The sequence below is a fragment of the Pyxicephalus adspersus genome, chromosome 1 (assembly GCF_032062135.1).
Source record: "Pyxicephalus adspersus chromosome 1, UCB_Pads_2.0, whole genome shotgun sequence".
In the NCBI taxonomy this organism is placed as follows: Eukaryota; Metazoa; Chordata; class Amphibia; order Anura; family Pyxicephalidae; genus Pyxicephalus; species Pyxicephalus adspersus.
Genome location: NC_092858.1, coordinates 29,171,943 through 29,188,950, shown reverse-complemented (window position 1 = coordinate 29,188,950; position 17,008 = coordinate 29,171,943). Strand labels below are relative to the sequence as shown.

Genomic DNA, 17,008 nt, shown 5'->3' with positions numbered 1-17,008 from the left:
TTCAGTGTTTGAAACGACTCCACATTTTTAACTATTATGTCCTATTGACAAAATACTGATCCAGGAAAACCTGTAATTCTCTGCACTGGCATAGCCCTGGTATTTTTTGGTCCAAACTATATTCAGTTTATTGCCTGGTCCATTGTACTGGTGGTGCAGATGTTGCTGTAGTGTAGTCCCATCTAAGAATACAAAAACTTTATGATTATCAATCTGCAGCTTCCTGTCTGGAATGAGTTTGGTGAATAAGGTGTACTTAAGGCCGAACCATTTATTCCAATTTGGGGGATACACCCCCAAAAGAAAGTGATGAGAGTGAGCTTTAACCATTTCCTAAAATTATTTAAAAAAGATTGGGACCTTAGACACGTTTTAATTTCTTTCATTCTGCACTACTTCAAAAATAATTTAATGCAAAGCTATACTGGAAAAAATAATGCTGCTAAAGTTCTGAAAATGTTGGATCCTTGTTTGCTTTGTTGACCTGATGGCTTCTGAGTAAGACTAGGTACACACGTGCAATAATTATTGTTAGAAAATGAACAATTAACGACCAATCAACGATTATTTTCACGTTCCAAGTTAATCCACCGATAATGTACACACACTAGATACGATCCTTTGAACGATGCAGGAAGTGACTTGTACAGGAGATAATGTATCACAGAACAATGTACGATCACTGAACGACCATACACACAATTGATAGCGAGCGATCGTCGCCCATTCAGATCCGCCGCGATGGCCATTCGTTTCCGTGGCATTTCTCGTTCATCGGTGTCGTTGGCCAGTCATTCTGCATTTTTTTTGTTAACGATTATCAGACGATCGGTTGTTAATCGTTCGTTTCCAACAACAACTATTGCACGTGTGGACGTAGCCTTACTAGCAAGAAACAAGCATGCAGATTACAAAGCCAGGGACAAGTCGGGACTAATCTACATATTTGGTCTAGGTAAGTGACTCCAACAGTGGAATCAAGTAGAAAACTTCCCCTTTGCCTATTTGGTGCTGAAGGGACATAGCTGGTCTCTGCAAGAAAAAATGCAAGCTCAGAATTGTTTCTTTAGATTAATTTCATTTTAAATGGCAAATAAACCCAAACCCATATAAAAGTCCAAAAAATGTACTATTGTTTGGTTATAGTCATGCTGGGGTAGCTCAAACTTCAGCCAAGAGACTATCTGTATAAAGATTTTATGTTCCTCCCATGTTTAGGTGGGTTTTCTCTGGCCACTTGGGTGCCAGATGGCAGCACCCGGCACTTCCTCCACCCACAGACGAAGCATTTTAGGATGGTGCGGGACCTAATTGAGGAAAGGTCCAGTGTGATCAAGGGATCTGTGTAATTTTTTTTTTTGTTTAGTCGTGCATTAGGTGGGATAATAATGTAAGGGAAAGGACAGCTAGTGACATGACTATAGACTCTGTAAAGTACTTTGTATCATTGTGATTTTACCCCTAATGGAAAGCACTTTGTAGTATGTTGGTGTTTTATATATACGTTTTTTAATAATAACAATATTTATACATAATATTACTGTAAAAGGGAACCATGTAACATAATCAACAGATTGCCAGAAGTTGATTTTGCTATAAACTCCTCAATATTTTGACCCCTAAGTGATCTGATGAGGACTTGCCTATTATATGTTTGTTTTGAGATTTTTTTTTCTAAATGCTGTTAACAAAGCACATTCAGTGAAAGTCACAGCAATTCTCAGCCTTGTGTAGTTCAATTGCCTGGTGACACAATGTAACCTCTCCACTTCAGATGCTTCCTCATCCAGAGATCAAATGCTGTTTTGTATGTTGTTTATGCTCATTGTATTCCTGCTGATAATCCCATCAAGGGATCATGGGACAAGCTAGAGATAAAGTGGAGAACATCCAGAGGACCAAACATAAACCAGACCTCTCTCAAGTGGCTTCTCATTGTTTATTGGAACAAAGAGTTATGTAGCTGTGCATCCATGGAGTATTTGTGTAATAAGAATAACAAAGAATAATTAAAAAAAATGCTGATCTAATTCGGAATTCATATTTCACTTATTTAGGTATTAAAACTTTTTTGTTAAATACATTTGTGTGCAGGATTTCTTTTTTTTCAAGTTGTCACAATTGATATATGGGAACTGACTTTTTGGAAACTACAAGCATAAGGGATATCTTTCTTTCGCTCATATAAACTTTGTTAGGTGGGGTAAGTGGGCTTCTTAAGTTATGAAACACGTGTACCTAGAAGTACCTGAACACAGTTGTAGCAGCCTCCAAAACCTTTCTTTCTCGGGAAATCTCGGGAATGAGACCTTGATGCCTTACACTGGGTGTCGGGAGTTCTGGGTAAATTGGTCCGTATGAGGGATCTATAATGGTGTTGGATTGGTAGAGGATATTGGGGTAGAATTTTACCCAGCAAACTGTACCATAAAGAATCAAACATTACTGGCCCATGTAACTCACCCTAGAGCAGTGGTCGCCAACCTTTTGGACCTCACAGACCACTAAATTCATCATTTTATGTCCCGTGGTTCATTATTATGAATTTAAAAAAAAAAAGATAAATACATTTGTAAAATATTGATCTTCCTAATGATGACAAGGACTGTGGAGGCTCTGATTCATTGATCTGCTCATGGTTAAGTATTACTATTGTTACTATTATCATTAATTGCATTATCCTTGGTATTCCTAAAGAAATGCTAAATATTTGTTTGCTTTTTCTCACTCATTATGTGTTTATTTTATTAGAATTTAAGACCAAACAAGAAATGATATATATCAAAGTCAAACTATCTGATGCCATTGAATATAAAAATTAAAGAAAATACACAGTTACGGTCATACTTACCTAAAAGAGCATCTGAGAAATAAACAAATAAAATATAACAATCGAATGAGAATTGGTATTGGCAGAGCTGGGTGACTGTTGTAATGGTGGAAACAATACTGAAGCGTACGGCTCGGCAATGGTTGTCACACAACTTAACACTACAATGACGTCACGCTGCGCCTCCCTTGTTTTTCTGTCTCTAGCACAGTTCGTGAATTTAGTGCAATAAAAAGATGAAAATTGTAATTCAGGATAAAATAATTTATTACAATATTATTTTTGTTTTATTAATAATAAAACATAAAAATTGCAAATAATGTCTAAAAAGATGAAAATTGTAATTCAGGATAAAATAATTTATTACAATATTATTTTTGTTTTATTAATAATAAAACATAAAAATTGCAAATAATGTCCAAATTTTTTGGTAGACCACCAATATTTTTTCGCTGATCACCAGTGGTCTACGGACTGCTGATTGGCGATCGCTGCTCTAGAGCCCAAGGTTCCCTCAGAGGTGGCTATTCCATGAGCTGTGACTGATGGTAGAACCAACTTCACGACTCTAAGGGTGGTAATATAGTCATCAATGAAAGGGGAGAGTGGATTCTTTCCATTATTTGAAGGTTTTCTTCCCCACTGACCCATAATAAAGACATTTTAGCAGGGGTTCCTCAGAAATAACAAGGTTGGGAAAGTCCGCATGTAGGCTAAGGGCACTAAACCATTTTATGTATTTTTTTTTATCTACAGGGGTTTCATCTCCAGATTCTCAGGAGTTGGTCACTACAATCCGAACATTTTAGAAGTTACTGATGTTTTAAAGGTCAAGCCAAGGAGACCTATTTATTTTATAATCTTGAAGCACATAGGGGTGCTTCAAAGCTTTAAAGCAGTGAATCTGGCATTCCCTGGTGGAGAATTTTCCAGGTCCAAGCGTTTTAATGGCATTGATTGATTCTCCACTAGAGGTTGTTTCAGTGAATATCAGATTCACTGCTTTATAAATAGACTCCATATAGTTCACTTACCCTGTAGGAAATTACAGTTGCATATTACTGTCACTGTTATACCTGCACTCTGGTGAACAATTCTTAGTGGAAGACAATTAATCAAAAAACATCTTTCTGGATTTTGAGAGCCTATGCTAATGTGGGGAGAGCATACCAAGGGGGCTCCTTGTTGGTAATAGTATCCAGGTCCCTAGAGCTGCCAGGCATAAGTATAGCCACATAGTCATCCTCAGTGTATAATATTCCATTAAATTACTGATCAATGTTAATAATTTAAGTTTTTGAGTGATTACTCATACTAAGTGTGGCTTCCCACCACTTGTTATATTTGGATATAGCTGAAAAGCTTACAATGGATGGGACCTGTGGTGTGGATGAAAGGAAGCATATCCATTACAGTAATAACTGTACAGAACTGTAACCAACACTTCCATTGGCTGGATTACTATGAACAACCAATTGGCATATTCTTTCCCAGTGATCAGTGCAGGCTTTAGCCCTGCTGCTTTCACTCTGCCAGTAGTAAGAACACAAGGCGCCAAAGATGACAGCAGTCTGGGTCTTCCTGTAATTTTGGTTGGTTTGTGCTTTTGTCCAAACCACACAAACCTCTTTCCAAAGTACTTATATTATAATATATAATTATATTCCCCTTCAGGAGATTGGCCATTCTTCATAGAGAAAATGACAACTTGATTAAGTGTAGAGAAAAGTTTTTTTTTTTGTGGAAATCACAGAATTGTAAGTCAAGGAACAGATCAACATACACAAAGATTTCACTTCTCTTTAAAGTGAAACTCAAACCAAATGTGGAAGGTTGGATCTTCTGAAGCATTTTGATTTACGACATTTCCCAAACGAAGAGAATCTCTCCAGGGAGAACGGAGACAATAATAAGTCTAAAAGATATTCTAACCCTACCCAAAAATGTGTTCTTGTCATAAGGTATGCCTTGTGGCAGTGAATTTCCCCAAACTGCTGTCTTAGTGACTACTGGGACAGGAATAAAATTAAATGGTATAAAAAAAAATGACAGAAGTGCAAACACTTTGCCATTGTATCTACGAACAAAAAGCCTTTTGGTTTTCATTCTACTTTAAAGTTCACCACCACCTTAAGTTTTGTTTTTGCAAATGTATCTTTATGTAAAAAGCAACCACAGGACTTTAAAGGCATAAATTCACTTAAACAATTACACTTGTAAAATGCCAGCAAATTGCAATAAATTTAGGTTTACGTAAATTAATATTTAGAAAATCATAAAACCACAAAATGTTTTTGATAATTTTTGATGAATCATGTATGTAATTTAAGTTCTTACTTGATATTATTGACTTCTTAGGTCTCAAAGTGAATCCTGAAGAAGCGGACCTAGTGTCTGCGAAACACAATGTTCTTTGAGAACATTAAAGACCTATTGTCTGGTAATGGCTATTTCATGTGATAGTTGTATAATTTTCTAAATATGATTTATGTAAACCTAAAATTATTAAGGTTTGCTGCTATTTTCACATGTGATTGTTTAAGTGAGTTGATGCCTTTAAAGTTCTGTGGTTGGTTTTTACATTACAATTTTATATACATAAGATTAGTTTGAATATATTGGGTTGTGGCATCAGAAAAGGTGTTAGTGACTACTGGAAAAGATTTTGGTCTTACCAAGGTTTTGTAAATCTAACTTTCCCAAAAGTCTTCAGTCACATGACATTCTTGACAGTCCTCTTTTCCAATGTACTTAGGCACTGTAAGGTCCTCAGTGATGCAGAAAGTAGTGCTTAAACCAGAACTAAAGTAAAAAAAAAAAATCACATTTACCTTTAATCCCTTAATAGCGCTGGACCTTTTCTTGACCCAGTCCTGTGCCATCTTGGAATTCTTCTTCATCCCGCCGGAAGAAGCGACGGATGCCATCATCCTCTGTTTTCTTGCTACGTCACCCAATCTCGCACTGCACAAGATCGGGTGACAAAGACCGCTGTAAAAGGGGATAGAAAGGAGACGATCTTACTGTGCAAGCATGAGGTCGACATCCCTTAGTGGAAAAAATGCGAGAGCCTCCCAGGATGCATGACGTATGTATCCCGGGGGGCTCTGCGTTCCCATTCAGTCTTGATCGCCGCAGCTGACTAAAAGGGGCCGCAATCCTTTTTTTTTTTAAATAAATAAATATAAGTTTTACTTTATATATGAGGGTTGTCCACCCTTTTATGTAAAGTAAAAATGTTGAGTTTAGGTTCGCTTTAACATGATAATGTTACATTGTGTGTGGGGGGCACTGTAGTGAAGCCCCCCTCTGGGTGCAGACACCCAGACACCCCACCCATGACACCCCACAACATGCTCACAGCATGTTCTCAGTTTCCAGGTTTGAAAGGTGCTGGAACTCATTGATTCCAGAATTTGGGGGATATCTTATGGCAGAATTGAAATGCTGCAGGATAAAACGACAAAATCAATAGCGTGAAAAAGTGCAGCCAGCATATGACTGGAGTTTCTGTTCCAGAAAAAGTTAGTCAGTCACAGGTGTCTGCTCTCCACCAAAATGGATGATTAGGCCTTGGACAGACTAATCTGCCTTACAGTTCATTCATGTATAGGGATTTTGCTGCTATTGTGAGCGATGATCTGGAGTGCAGAGCTAACGTGCAGCTGTGCAACAGCAGTTAGAAAAGGCAGGAATCAAAACCATGACCCTGAATTACATTTAATTATAGCCGAGGAGATGCAAGGATTAAGAAAACAACTATAAAAATGCATGTAGCTGTAAATTTTTCAAGTGCATCGACATGTGAATTTGTAGGTTTCCATTACATTGACTTGATTGCATGTGGTTTACCAGCAAACTACAAAGAAGCAAATCTCCTGTGAATGAACTCTTAGACAGATAACCACTTTTATACCATAACTATAGTTATTCTTTAAGAAGCTCTCCACCATGCTTCTGAAAGATACACACTGCAGCAACAAAGTTATCAGCAACTTCTTTATAACGCTGTTGCTTGCATTTCAGTTGAATGTTTATTATTAGAATATCCATTTTTTTTCTTCTCATTTATAAAGCTGTTCACATATTCTAATCATAAAATGCAGAAAATGATCAGGATTATTACTCCTCCTAGACTGTAAGCTCTTCGGGGCAGGGTCCTCTCCTTCTATATCGCTGTCTGTATTGGTCTGTCATTTGCAATCCCTATTTAATGTACAGGGCTGCGTAATATGTTGGCGCTATATAAATCCTGTTTATTATTATTATTATTAATAATAATAATAACTATTGGTGTCATAGTACATACATCTGTGAACAGGAAGCAATTGCAACAATTTATCCTGAAGGTGAAGATTGCCAGGAAAACGACTTTGCTGTTCAAAAAGATCATTTGAGCAAATTTCAGTTTGCCATTGAACGACTGGGCTTTCTTCAACAATGTGCTGTGAACTATTGAATTTATGGAAATATAGAATTGTATTCAAAAATTTCAGATGGGTCAGTGATGAAAAATGTCTAAATATATTTTAATCAAGTGCATCACATTTATTATTATAAAACAGGATTTATATAGCGTCAACATATTACGCAGCGCTGTACAATAAATAGGGCTTGAAAATGACAGACAGATACAGACAGTGACACAGGAGGAGGAGAGGGCCCTGCCCCGAAGAGCTTACAATCTAGGAGACACTGTTTAAATCAAAGTCATCAGTCTCTATAGGGTTTACCTACTTTTTCTAACATACATCTAGTTTCCTGCCTCTTCATAGAGAGCAAACTAGTATGATCAAAATCAGCAATGACAGGAGGTTTCAGTCAATACAGCGGGCTGCAGTGAATCGAGCCATTCATGGGCCGGGTGTGCACATGATACAATCAGCTCTGACATTTTTCATAGACAGCCACTGTGACAAGATCTGTAATTTACTATGATGAGTGAAACCGCCAGCTCTTCATTTCTCCTTATTGATGACAAGCTGCACGGAAGGGCAGACTGTGGAAATAAACCAGCTCCTTACATAGTATAACCACCAAAATCCGGTGGGTCACACACAGTTCAGAAGATCTCTACAGTACAATTATACAGAGAAGAAAAATAGGATAAAATATTTACTTTCACAAAGAGACCAATTCTGCAAACAGTTATAACAAAGAATTAGACATTATTGTGGTTCAGCAATGTTACCATGTAGCACTGAGATTCTGGGTTTTATCCAATCTCCTAGATTGTAAGCTCTTCGGGGGAGGGTCCTCTCCTCCTTCTGTGTCACTGTCTGTCATTTGCAACCCCTATTTAATGTACAGCTCTATATAATATGTTGGTGCTATATAAATCTTGTTTAATAATAATCCTAACAAAATTGGCTTACTGGCCTAAACAGGGCTTGGTTTTATTTTTAAAGCCTACAATTGCCTTTGGGCCCATGCCATTTATAAAAGTCAATATGAAAATATATTTTACAGCCATTTTCATATTTGTTGGTATCTTTACAGGTCAATAAAAAAGTGTTTTGTGCTTCCTAAAAAGTGATGAAATAAAAAGAAATTGTGCCATGAATACCGGCATGCCTTTGATATACTATGGATTATTATTATTGAGATATATTATTGAGTAAAGCCAAGCAAGTGAGAAGAGAAATTGTTGCCCATTCTACAAAGATTTTCTAAAATGGCCCAGGCACATTTGTAAATACTCCTGGATAAGATCATAAATTTGTGATTTTTCACACAAGCGATTTCTTGAATTAGTTCACATACCTCCAAATGTACAAACAGCCCTTCAGTCTATAAAAAGGGAGAAAAACAATGACTTAGCCATTTGACATATTATGTGTGCCACACTGAACATGGACCACAGAAACAAAGAGTTGTCCGAGGAGGTCAGAAAGTAAATTATAGGCAGACATGGTAAACAAAAAGGTTATAATACCACCTCTCCAAGCAACTTGATGTTCCTATGACCACAGTTGCAAATATTAAGTTTAAAGCCAATAAAACTGTGCAAAACCTCCCTGAATTTGGCCACAAAAGGAAAACTTAGCAGACAATGGGTGGAAGGATTAAGAGAATAGTAGACAATAGTTAGGCTAAGTACACACGTGCAATAATTATAGTTGAAAACTAACGACCAATCGTCAGATAATTGTTCAGAAAAAAGTGAACGACACCGATGAACGAGGAATGTCGCTGGAAAAGAACGACCGCCCCGGCAGGTCTGATCGTCGACGATTGTTTGGTAACTATTGTGTGTACAGTCGTTCAGTGATTGTGGATTGTTCTGTGATAAACTTTCTCCTGTACATGTCACTTCCTGCATCGTTCAAATGATTGTATCTAGTGTGGGTACATCATTGGTGGATTATATTTAAATGATCGTATCGTTACGATCGTTTAAAAAAATAGTGCATAAACGTTGATCGGTCGTTAATCGCTTGTTTTCGAACGATAATTATTGCACGTGTGTACGTAGCTTTAAAGACAACTTCCAAAGGGAAACCAGCTGAACTCTGAGGTTAAGGTCCATCAGTATCTGATTGTACCATCTATTGCTTTTACAGATACAGTGAGCTTAACAGTAAAAGACCCAGGACCGAGAACGTGCAGAAGTGGTTTTCCTGAAGCGTACAACAAAAAAAACTGTCAATCTCACACCTGCTCAGTGAGATTGGCACTTTTTGTTTTACAGGAAGGCGCATGACCCGATTTCGCACATGCACAGCACAAGAATGGGTGACGTCACCAGAAGATGGTGGCCCACAATGTCCAGAAACAAGAGAGGACAGCACAGGATCGATTGAACTAGGATCACAGAGGGAGCGACAGCTTTCCACCTGTAATTTAGGTGCCATTTTTTTTTTAGTTCCGCTTTAAGATATGGAGGCGAAAGATCTCTTAGTGGCAGATCATGGATTCTCCAACAGGTTAAAGATTTATGCACAAGAACAAAAGATTGGATCATTCTAAAACTGCCTTACATGAACATCAATTTGCTTCGGAAAAGTTGACCACAGTACCTGTAGACAGGTACAAAAGTCCGGTGCATGAATAAACAAAAAGCATGCCGATGGGAGGAAACAGCACAGTGGCAGTGAACAGCTTATATTTTGCCGAAATTCTTTACTTGTCCAGATTCAAGAATAAGAACTGCAAGTGTTACGTGGTTGTGTGGTAGAGCTAGATTTAAATTGCAGAACTGGGTGGACGAAACACAAATCCTTTGGCATAAAACAGCTCCCATACATGCATTTCATCTTTGTGTTTAGCTGTTCCTCCAATGTGCTCAATTAAGACATTTTCATTAGATGTAGATTGAGTGGTAATTTGAACAGCCCCACAAAAATTCTCAATGGTCAGGGCATGTTTTTGCACCTAAAAATCCTACTAAGTTCATTAACAGCAAGATTTTATATAGGAGAGCAGGAAAAACACTTTCCAGGTCATAGTTAAAGAATGACAAAAATGTCATATATATTGCAGCATTAGTCTGTGGATATGGTGTTGCCATTAGCCAGCATATACCGAAACACAGAACCTGTTGATCCTGACTGAAATTATTCTAAATGAGTACTTGTATCTCCATGTGTACTAAAGTAAACAATGTTATCAGCTATATTTTGTAAACTCTACAACCTTTCCTTCCTATGTAATGGGGATAAGCAAAGGGAAAGGTGTTTGTAGCCCAAATCAGGAGAGGAGCCTTAGGTAACAATGTCGCTCCTCCTTGGATTAAGTGCAGTGAGAAAGTGTTGTCACCCTAAGACCAAAATGTGTTACTGGCAGGATTACAGGGTAAAAAGAAGAAAAAAATCCTTAAAAAAGAAAACTATTACAACTAACATATCTAAGAATTAGAAAGCTGCAATACGTAAAATAGTTTGTTTTGGGATACCAAGAAATACTTGAGATGTTCTGCAAAATAAATAAATTTGGTTAGGATTTTATTACAGGCTATCAAATACACATACACACACAGTATATCACTTTTTAAATGCATGTTAACACTGTAATTGTATCTTACATTTGACATGCTAAAAGTGGCATGTGTTGGCTAAATTTGGTTCCATAAAGTAAGACCTAGGTTGTGACAGCCATAGCAGTCTTTGCCAGCTGCTGTCAAAGGTGGAATGTAAACTCCCTCTACATGGGAATTGTGTAAGGAACATTAGTCTATGTCAGATGGGTCAAACTCAAATACACAGAGGGCCAAAATTAAAAACTTAGACAAAGGTGCGGGCCAACCTTGAAATTTATTGAAAAAATTGAGAAAATGATTCCTTCACATTAGATATAAACACTTTTCATATGGAAACAAAAAGGTTTTGCTTCACATTCAATCTGGAACAAATTTATAATAGAGAAAGAGGCATAAAAATGTTTTTTTCCATTTTATTTAGGAAAAAATCTTATGCCTCTTTCTCTATTTGTAGTCTTGTGAGTTAAATTTCAATGGTAACCTTTTAGCACAGGCTAACAATAATACCAATATTCTTCTATGAAAATCCAACTGTTCAAGTCCATGACTTGGCGTAGCAAGGAAAAGTACAGCTGAGGGGGAGAGCTGGAAATGCCAGACGCAGCCAATGCGGAGCTAAATCTTATGAGTGGCCCGTCGCTGAAACTCCCTCTTCGTTGAAATAGCTCTGCTACTAAAATTCCCGGCATTACTTGTATCTATATGCGGGGCCACACATTGGCCCAAAGCCCGCTGGTCTATAGACACGAGTGATGCCGGGAATTGTAGTAGCGCTTTTTTAATGCAGCACTGGGCCAGCTGCAAGTCATATTTAGGATTCCTTTGGGGGCCAAATTTGGCCCCCGGGCCAGAGTTTCATACGCCTGGTCTATGTACTGTAGACAGGACTGGTGACATTTTGCAGAGCCAGACATACAACCACATTTAAGTAAAAAAAAAATGTATTTCCACAATAATTCTAGCTATGCAACAGTTTGGTTCAAGTTTTTATTTTATTCTTTTTTTTAGGAAACACAACAAATTAAAAGTTAAAATAACAAACCATTTAAATTAATAAAATACATGTGAGACATTCCCTGGTAGTTGAGTGGTCCCACATAAAAAGCAGCTACTGTTTAATTGACATACCGGTATGTGTTTTTTGCACATAGCTGATAAAACATAAATAATCAACTCAAGTGAAAATAGAAAACTCTAACAGCTGGACCCCTCACTCCAGAAGGCCAGCAGGTAAAGTTCCTACCCCTGCATGGGGACTGCTGGAGAAAGATTGAGCTTCAGAAAAGCTCCTTGTCTAGGTTCGTCTTTGGAGAATCCAATGCATCAATTAAAATCTCATTCTTCCAAATCTTAAGAAGCCTTGTAAATGTATCTACCAAGTACAGCTTGATATGGAGCAGCTTAAATTCAGCATATGTCATTTCTGTGCCCCCAGAATATAGTTTTTGTTTTTAAATAACAAAAACAAAATATGATTAAGTCCCAACCTTTTAATGTATCTCCAGGACCTGTATAGGAACCTCCATTGTAATTAAAATTAACAAAAAAACAAATGCTTCCACAGCACCAGCTATGTGCCAGGATGTCTGTCGTGGTCTGAAGGTGGTCATAGACAAAGATAAAAGACTGAAATTGCCTCAGATATGTAAAGATTTTACAATGCCCACAGAAAACATAGTTTTATATCTATTGTAACCAACTTTTGTTTGCAAAAATGGTTGATTGGCCTAACAAAAAGCGTACATACATCAGGGTAGTGATAATTTGCCTTTATCTAATCTACCCATTTTTTTCGGAAAAAAACCTAGTTAATATGGCTGGGAATTGTGTGAATAGTCAAAATGACGTTTTTGTGGGTCAAACAGTGCAATCCAATATTGCCAGACAACTCAGTGCAATGCAAAATTCCCATGGTGATAAATTTCTTTACCCTATGAAGTTACTAATTCACTGACCCTGAATGCTGAAGAATCTCACGTTTGCAAAGTTTGCAGGGAAGAGAGTGGCATCTTGTGCACAACTACATAGGACAAGATAACTTGCAATGCTGGTCTGACATGGCCTTTCAGATGGCTGTACACTATAATGTATTGTACATTCAGCCAACAGCTTTTCCCAAAAAACACTATTCAATGAGAATGCTACTTAGCATTTACAATACTACAACTCTTCACAGTTGTTAGCATAAACTTTGGGAAGTGCTCCTGGCTGAATGGTAGCTTTAATTGTCCACGGGTGCACAGTAGTAAACAATTATTAATGGAGATTCTGGTTGTATACACTGGTCATGCACTCATCGAATAGTGTATGGCTAGGATTAGCAGTGATTTTTTCCCCATAACACACTTACCCCCACTATTTCAAATTATAGTTAATAGGTTTGCTATTACCTAGCTGACTATTCTTCATGTTTCATTTGCTTAGATAATCTGTTCCAGTAATTTGGCAATGTTGGTGAATAATAGTAATTGACAGGCTCACTGTTAATATTGGTGCAGAACACAACATACATATTGTAGTGTGTATAAGTGTACTTTAATAGTACCATGTATGATCTAAACCAGGGTTACTCTAGAGCAGGGGCTGGCAAACTTTTATGGCCACTAGGTCATTTATGGGGTGGGCGCCCTAATGAGTCCCGCCCTAAAGGCTCCACCCACCACCAGGGAACGACCCCTGAAGTGAAATCCCTCTCCTCCGTATGCATTGCGGAGAAGAGGGATTCACCTTCAGGGAGCTTTAGCGCAGCGGCCGAATATCAACGCCGACCGCAGTAAATCGGGAAGCAACAGCAAGGAGGCGGCACTGGAGCTCTGGCAGTTTCTAACGTCCCCTGGCAGATCCAGGATTGGCCAGGGGGTGTTAGGCCGTAATGAACAACCGTATCTTGCCTAAAGGCCAGAGTTTGCCGTCCCCTGCTCTAGAGGTTGCTAGGGGTTCCTTAAACAATGAGCGATTTGTAGCTCTCTGGTCAGTTTAACAGATTCCAATGATCTTTCTGGCTGTCATTTAGGGTGGCATTCTTTTCAATGCCCAGCAATGTAAGAGGCATTCTTCCTGTTGATCACCACACTAATGTACTGTGAGCTGTGGATATAGTCATTATGGCAGGGATTCCTCAAAGACATAAAAGTTATTTCAAAGGGTTCCCCCATGTCAAAAAGGATGAATAACACTAATATAAACCATGAATTGCAGTGCAGTAAAAAAACATAGACAAAAATGAAACACAACTGTCATATTTTACCACAAAAAAGTAACTTCAAATTTACATAAAAGACAAAAGTAAAATACAAGATCCTATGGGAAGTGAAGGCACATTTTTTTTGTAAGTGATTAACTGTATTCACATTAGGGCTGTAGTCTTATGAAATCTAGAATTTGAAGGTCAGCACTGATTCATATTTGGTACCAGGGAGAATTACCAGCAGGATTATGGTAAAATTACAATGTATAAAAAGGAGCAGAGTGATGCATAGCTTTTATTCTGAGTCCATGATAAATGTTTCAAAGTCAGGATCCAGGTCTGAAACAAGAGCATCAACAAAGTCATCCACAGAGGGGCACTTCTGCAGCATGCCTGTGGATAAACATAAGTACAATTAGTATTGTATAAAAACTCCAAGCTGGATAGAACATATTATCGGCTGCACCATATATTTTATCAAAAAAAATTAAATTTTATATTTCAAATTTCCTGTTTTCACCAAGGCTTGGTGTTGCTCCTCTTTGTGGCACCAATCTTTGTGATTAACACTGAAGAGTATATTATTCATAGTCTTGACCAGCTTCCCCTCCTTTATAATTAGAATAATTTTTTGGGTGGTTACTGAGGAGTTGGGTCACAATACAGGAGCTGCCCTGTGCACAATTTCTTCCCACCCATCTTAAAAAAAATTCTGGTTTAAACACTGACAAGCAACAATAATTTTCCTCTATGTCCCTCTAACCCACAATTTCTTAATTCCCTCCGGCAAGTCAGGGGTTTATAGGGAACAGTTTTCACATATTTCCAGGTATTTCAAAATTCTGGCTTTCATTTAACCATACAAGGGTCTGTTATTTGGAATGTTACAGGCAGTTACTAAGACCACCTGTCCAAGGATATACTGGTACACTGGTCAGATTATTTTTGTCCGATTATCACCTCAGGGCTAGTATCTGATCAGAATATGAGGTTTGTACAGAGCTCATCCGACACTGTTAATGGATCCGGATCCACAAAGGATTGAAATACAAGTAAAGGGAAGAGAGTGCAACGGGGTGCCGCTCGCTCGTTCTCCCCCCTCTCCATTCAACAAAATGGTGCTGTATGTACAGAGCTCTTTCATGCATCTTTCATTCTTTTTTGTTGGAAATGATTGTGAAATATCCTTTCCAATGACAAAAATCTAATGTGTGTAAGTAGCTTTAGTAATTACGGAAATGCAGGTAAGAATTGTCGTGATGTAAAATCTGGCAGGCTGTCATCTTTTTATGGGAAATTACTCTATGTTTACAATTACTTTCAGACCCCTCATGACTCCCCCAGGCAATATGTACATGGGGTGGCATAGGTCATGTTATGAAATAACAATACATGCTTAGCGGAACCAAATGACCATGTTTATACATTTTAGTAGTTGAATTGCTAAATGTTAAAAGGCATCCATAAAAAAATGCAGTGTAAAAAATCTGCCATGTCTATAAGTAGAGTGCACACACATAATGAAGTCTGGCATTAGCCAGCTCTGTACCCGGAGCCAGAACCTGCTGTACTCCACAGACTCCTCTACTTCTTTGAAGTGGTTCTTTACTCAAACGCTCCCTTTCCAAAACAAACATGACCCGGCTGTGGACTGACACACCTTGTGTACATCATGCAAAATAAAAATGCCTTCAACAATTCGGCTTGCCTCTGAATAATTATAGGCAGCGCTTATTAGGAACACAAACCTTGCCTTACATCCTTGAATAAACACTGCTGGAGCCATTTGGCTTTTGTGAGCTCTCTTTATGGCAGGAGTATACAGCTCAGACAGGTAAATCAGCAGCAGGTATAGAAGCCGCAGGGCAATCGGGAGCTGTTCTATGAATTGTTTCTCGGATCGTAAAATGAATGTCTTCTGCAAGTGTCAGCATGATGATTCTTTAGTATAAAAATCTAACTACCAGGATGGAATAGAGTGGTATCAATTCTGCAAGGAATGCCATTAGAATGTGTACGGTGTACTTAAGACTTTTCAAGAATAATAAAAGTTGCGGTTATGTTGTCAAATTTCACTCATTTATTTACAACCTATTCCCCTATGAGACAAAACATACAGTTCAGGTGGTGATTGGTATGGCAAATAGTAAGTATATTAACCATACCAAGGCAAGATTATCCTGATGAGTTATGTGTGAATAATATACAGTAAACATTTGACAGCTGCTCTTTTGCACAGATATAATAAATGGAGATGGAAGCCATTACCAACAAGATCTTCCTGTTCTTGGACTCTGAGCCCCCCCCCCCCCCATTGAAACCAGCAGTGCAATCCGCCAAACTCTACCAAAACTTTTTGGAACTTCTTTTACAGGAGTAAAACGTGTGAGCTTTCTGATACTATCTATGTCTTAAATGTGGAAACTTTCCATTAATCACGGTTTAAGAAACAAGGACTCAGGAAGGCAGAACATGACATACTGTCTGTATCTTCCTGTGACATCTGTTCCTTTTATTTTTTTGTTGGTGAGCAAACCAACAAAGTCCCCCCAAAGGGGTCATGGACAGCAATAACAATTTGACAATTTAAATCTTACATATTCTAATAAAAACTATGAACTATGGAGGTTAAGGTTTGGGAAATATGCCCAAACCTTATTGATTGTATTTGTTACAAAATGTTAAGGAAAATTTTTCTTCATCAATAACATCCCTTTTTTTTGCGCTGATGGAAAAAATGGGAAATGGACAGTCATGTATGTGACTGCCATGGACAATTGTTTTCTATGCTGTAATGAAGTAAATGCTATGCTGTAATGAAGGTAATGTGTAACTTCAAAGATAACAGGCAGAAGACTCTCCACTCTTGTCTTTGTGAGAAATCCATCTATATATGGCTGCCTCATGTCTCTCCACAGAGTTTAGAGTTCAGTCGCGCAAATGGTACAATTGAACTTCCCTCAGAGCAGCAAATCTTCTGAATGTGTCATTGTGTGCCATAAACCTGCAATGT

At 38.0% G+C, this 17,008-nt stretch overlaps 1 protein-coding gene across 1 annotated transcript in view; it reads right to left on the bottom strand.

Moving 5' to 3' along the window:
* Positions 1-11,781: 11,781 nt before the first annotated feature.
* The window catches only part of MIPEP (mitochondrial intermediate peptidase), a 53,050-nt gene continuing 47,823 nt past the window's right edge, over positions 11,782-17,008 (bottom strand). The window contains exon 19 of the mRNA XM_072404913.1: positions 11,782-14,388. Coding sequence (XP_072261014.1) covers positions 14,291-14,388 — 98 coding nt within the window. The 3' untranslated portion in view covers positions 11,782-14,290. The remainder of the gene's footprint in view (positions 14,389-17,008) is intronic.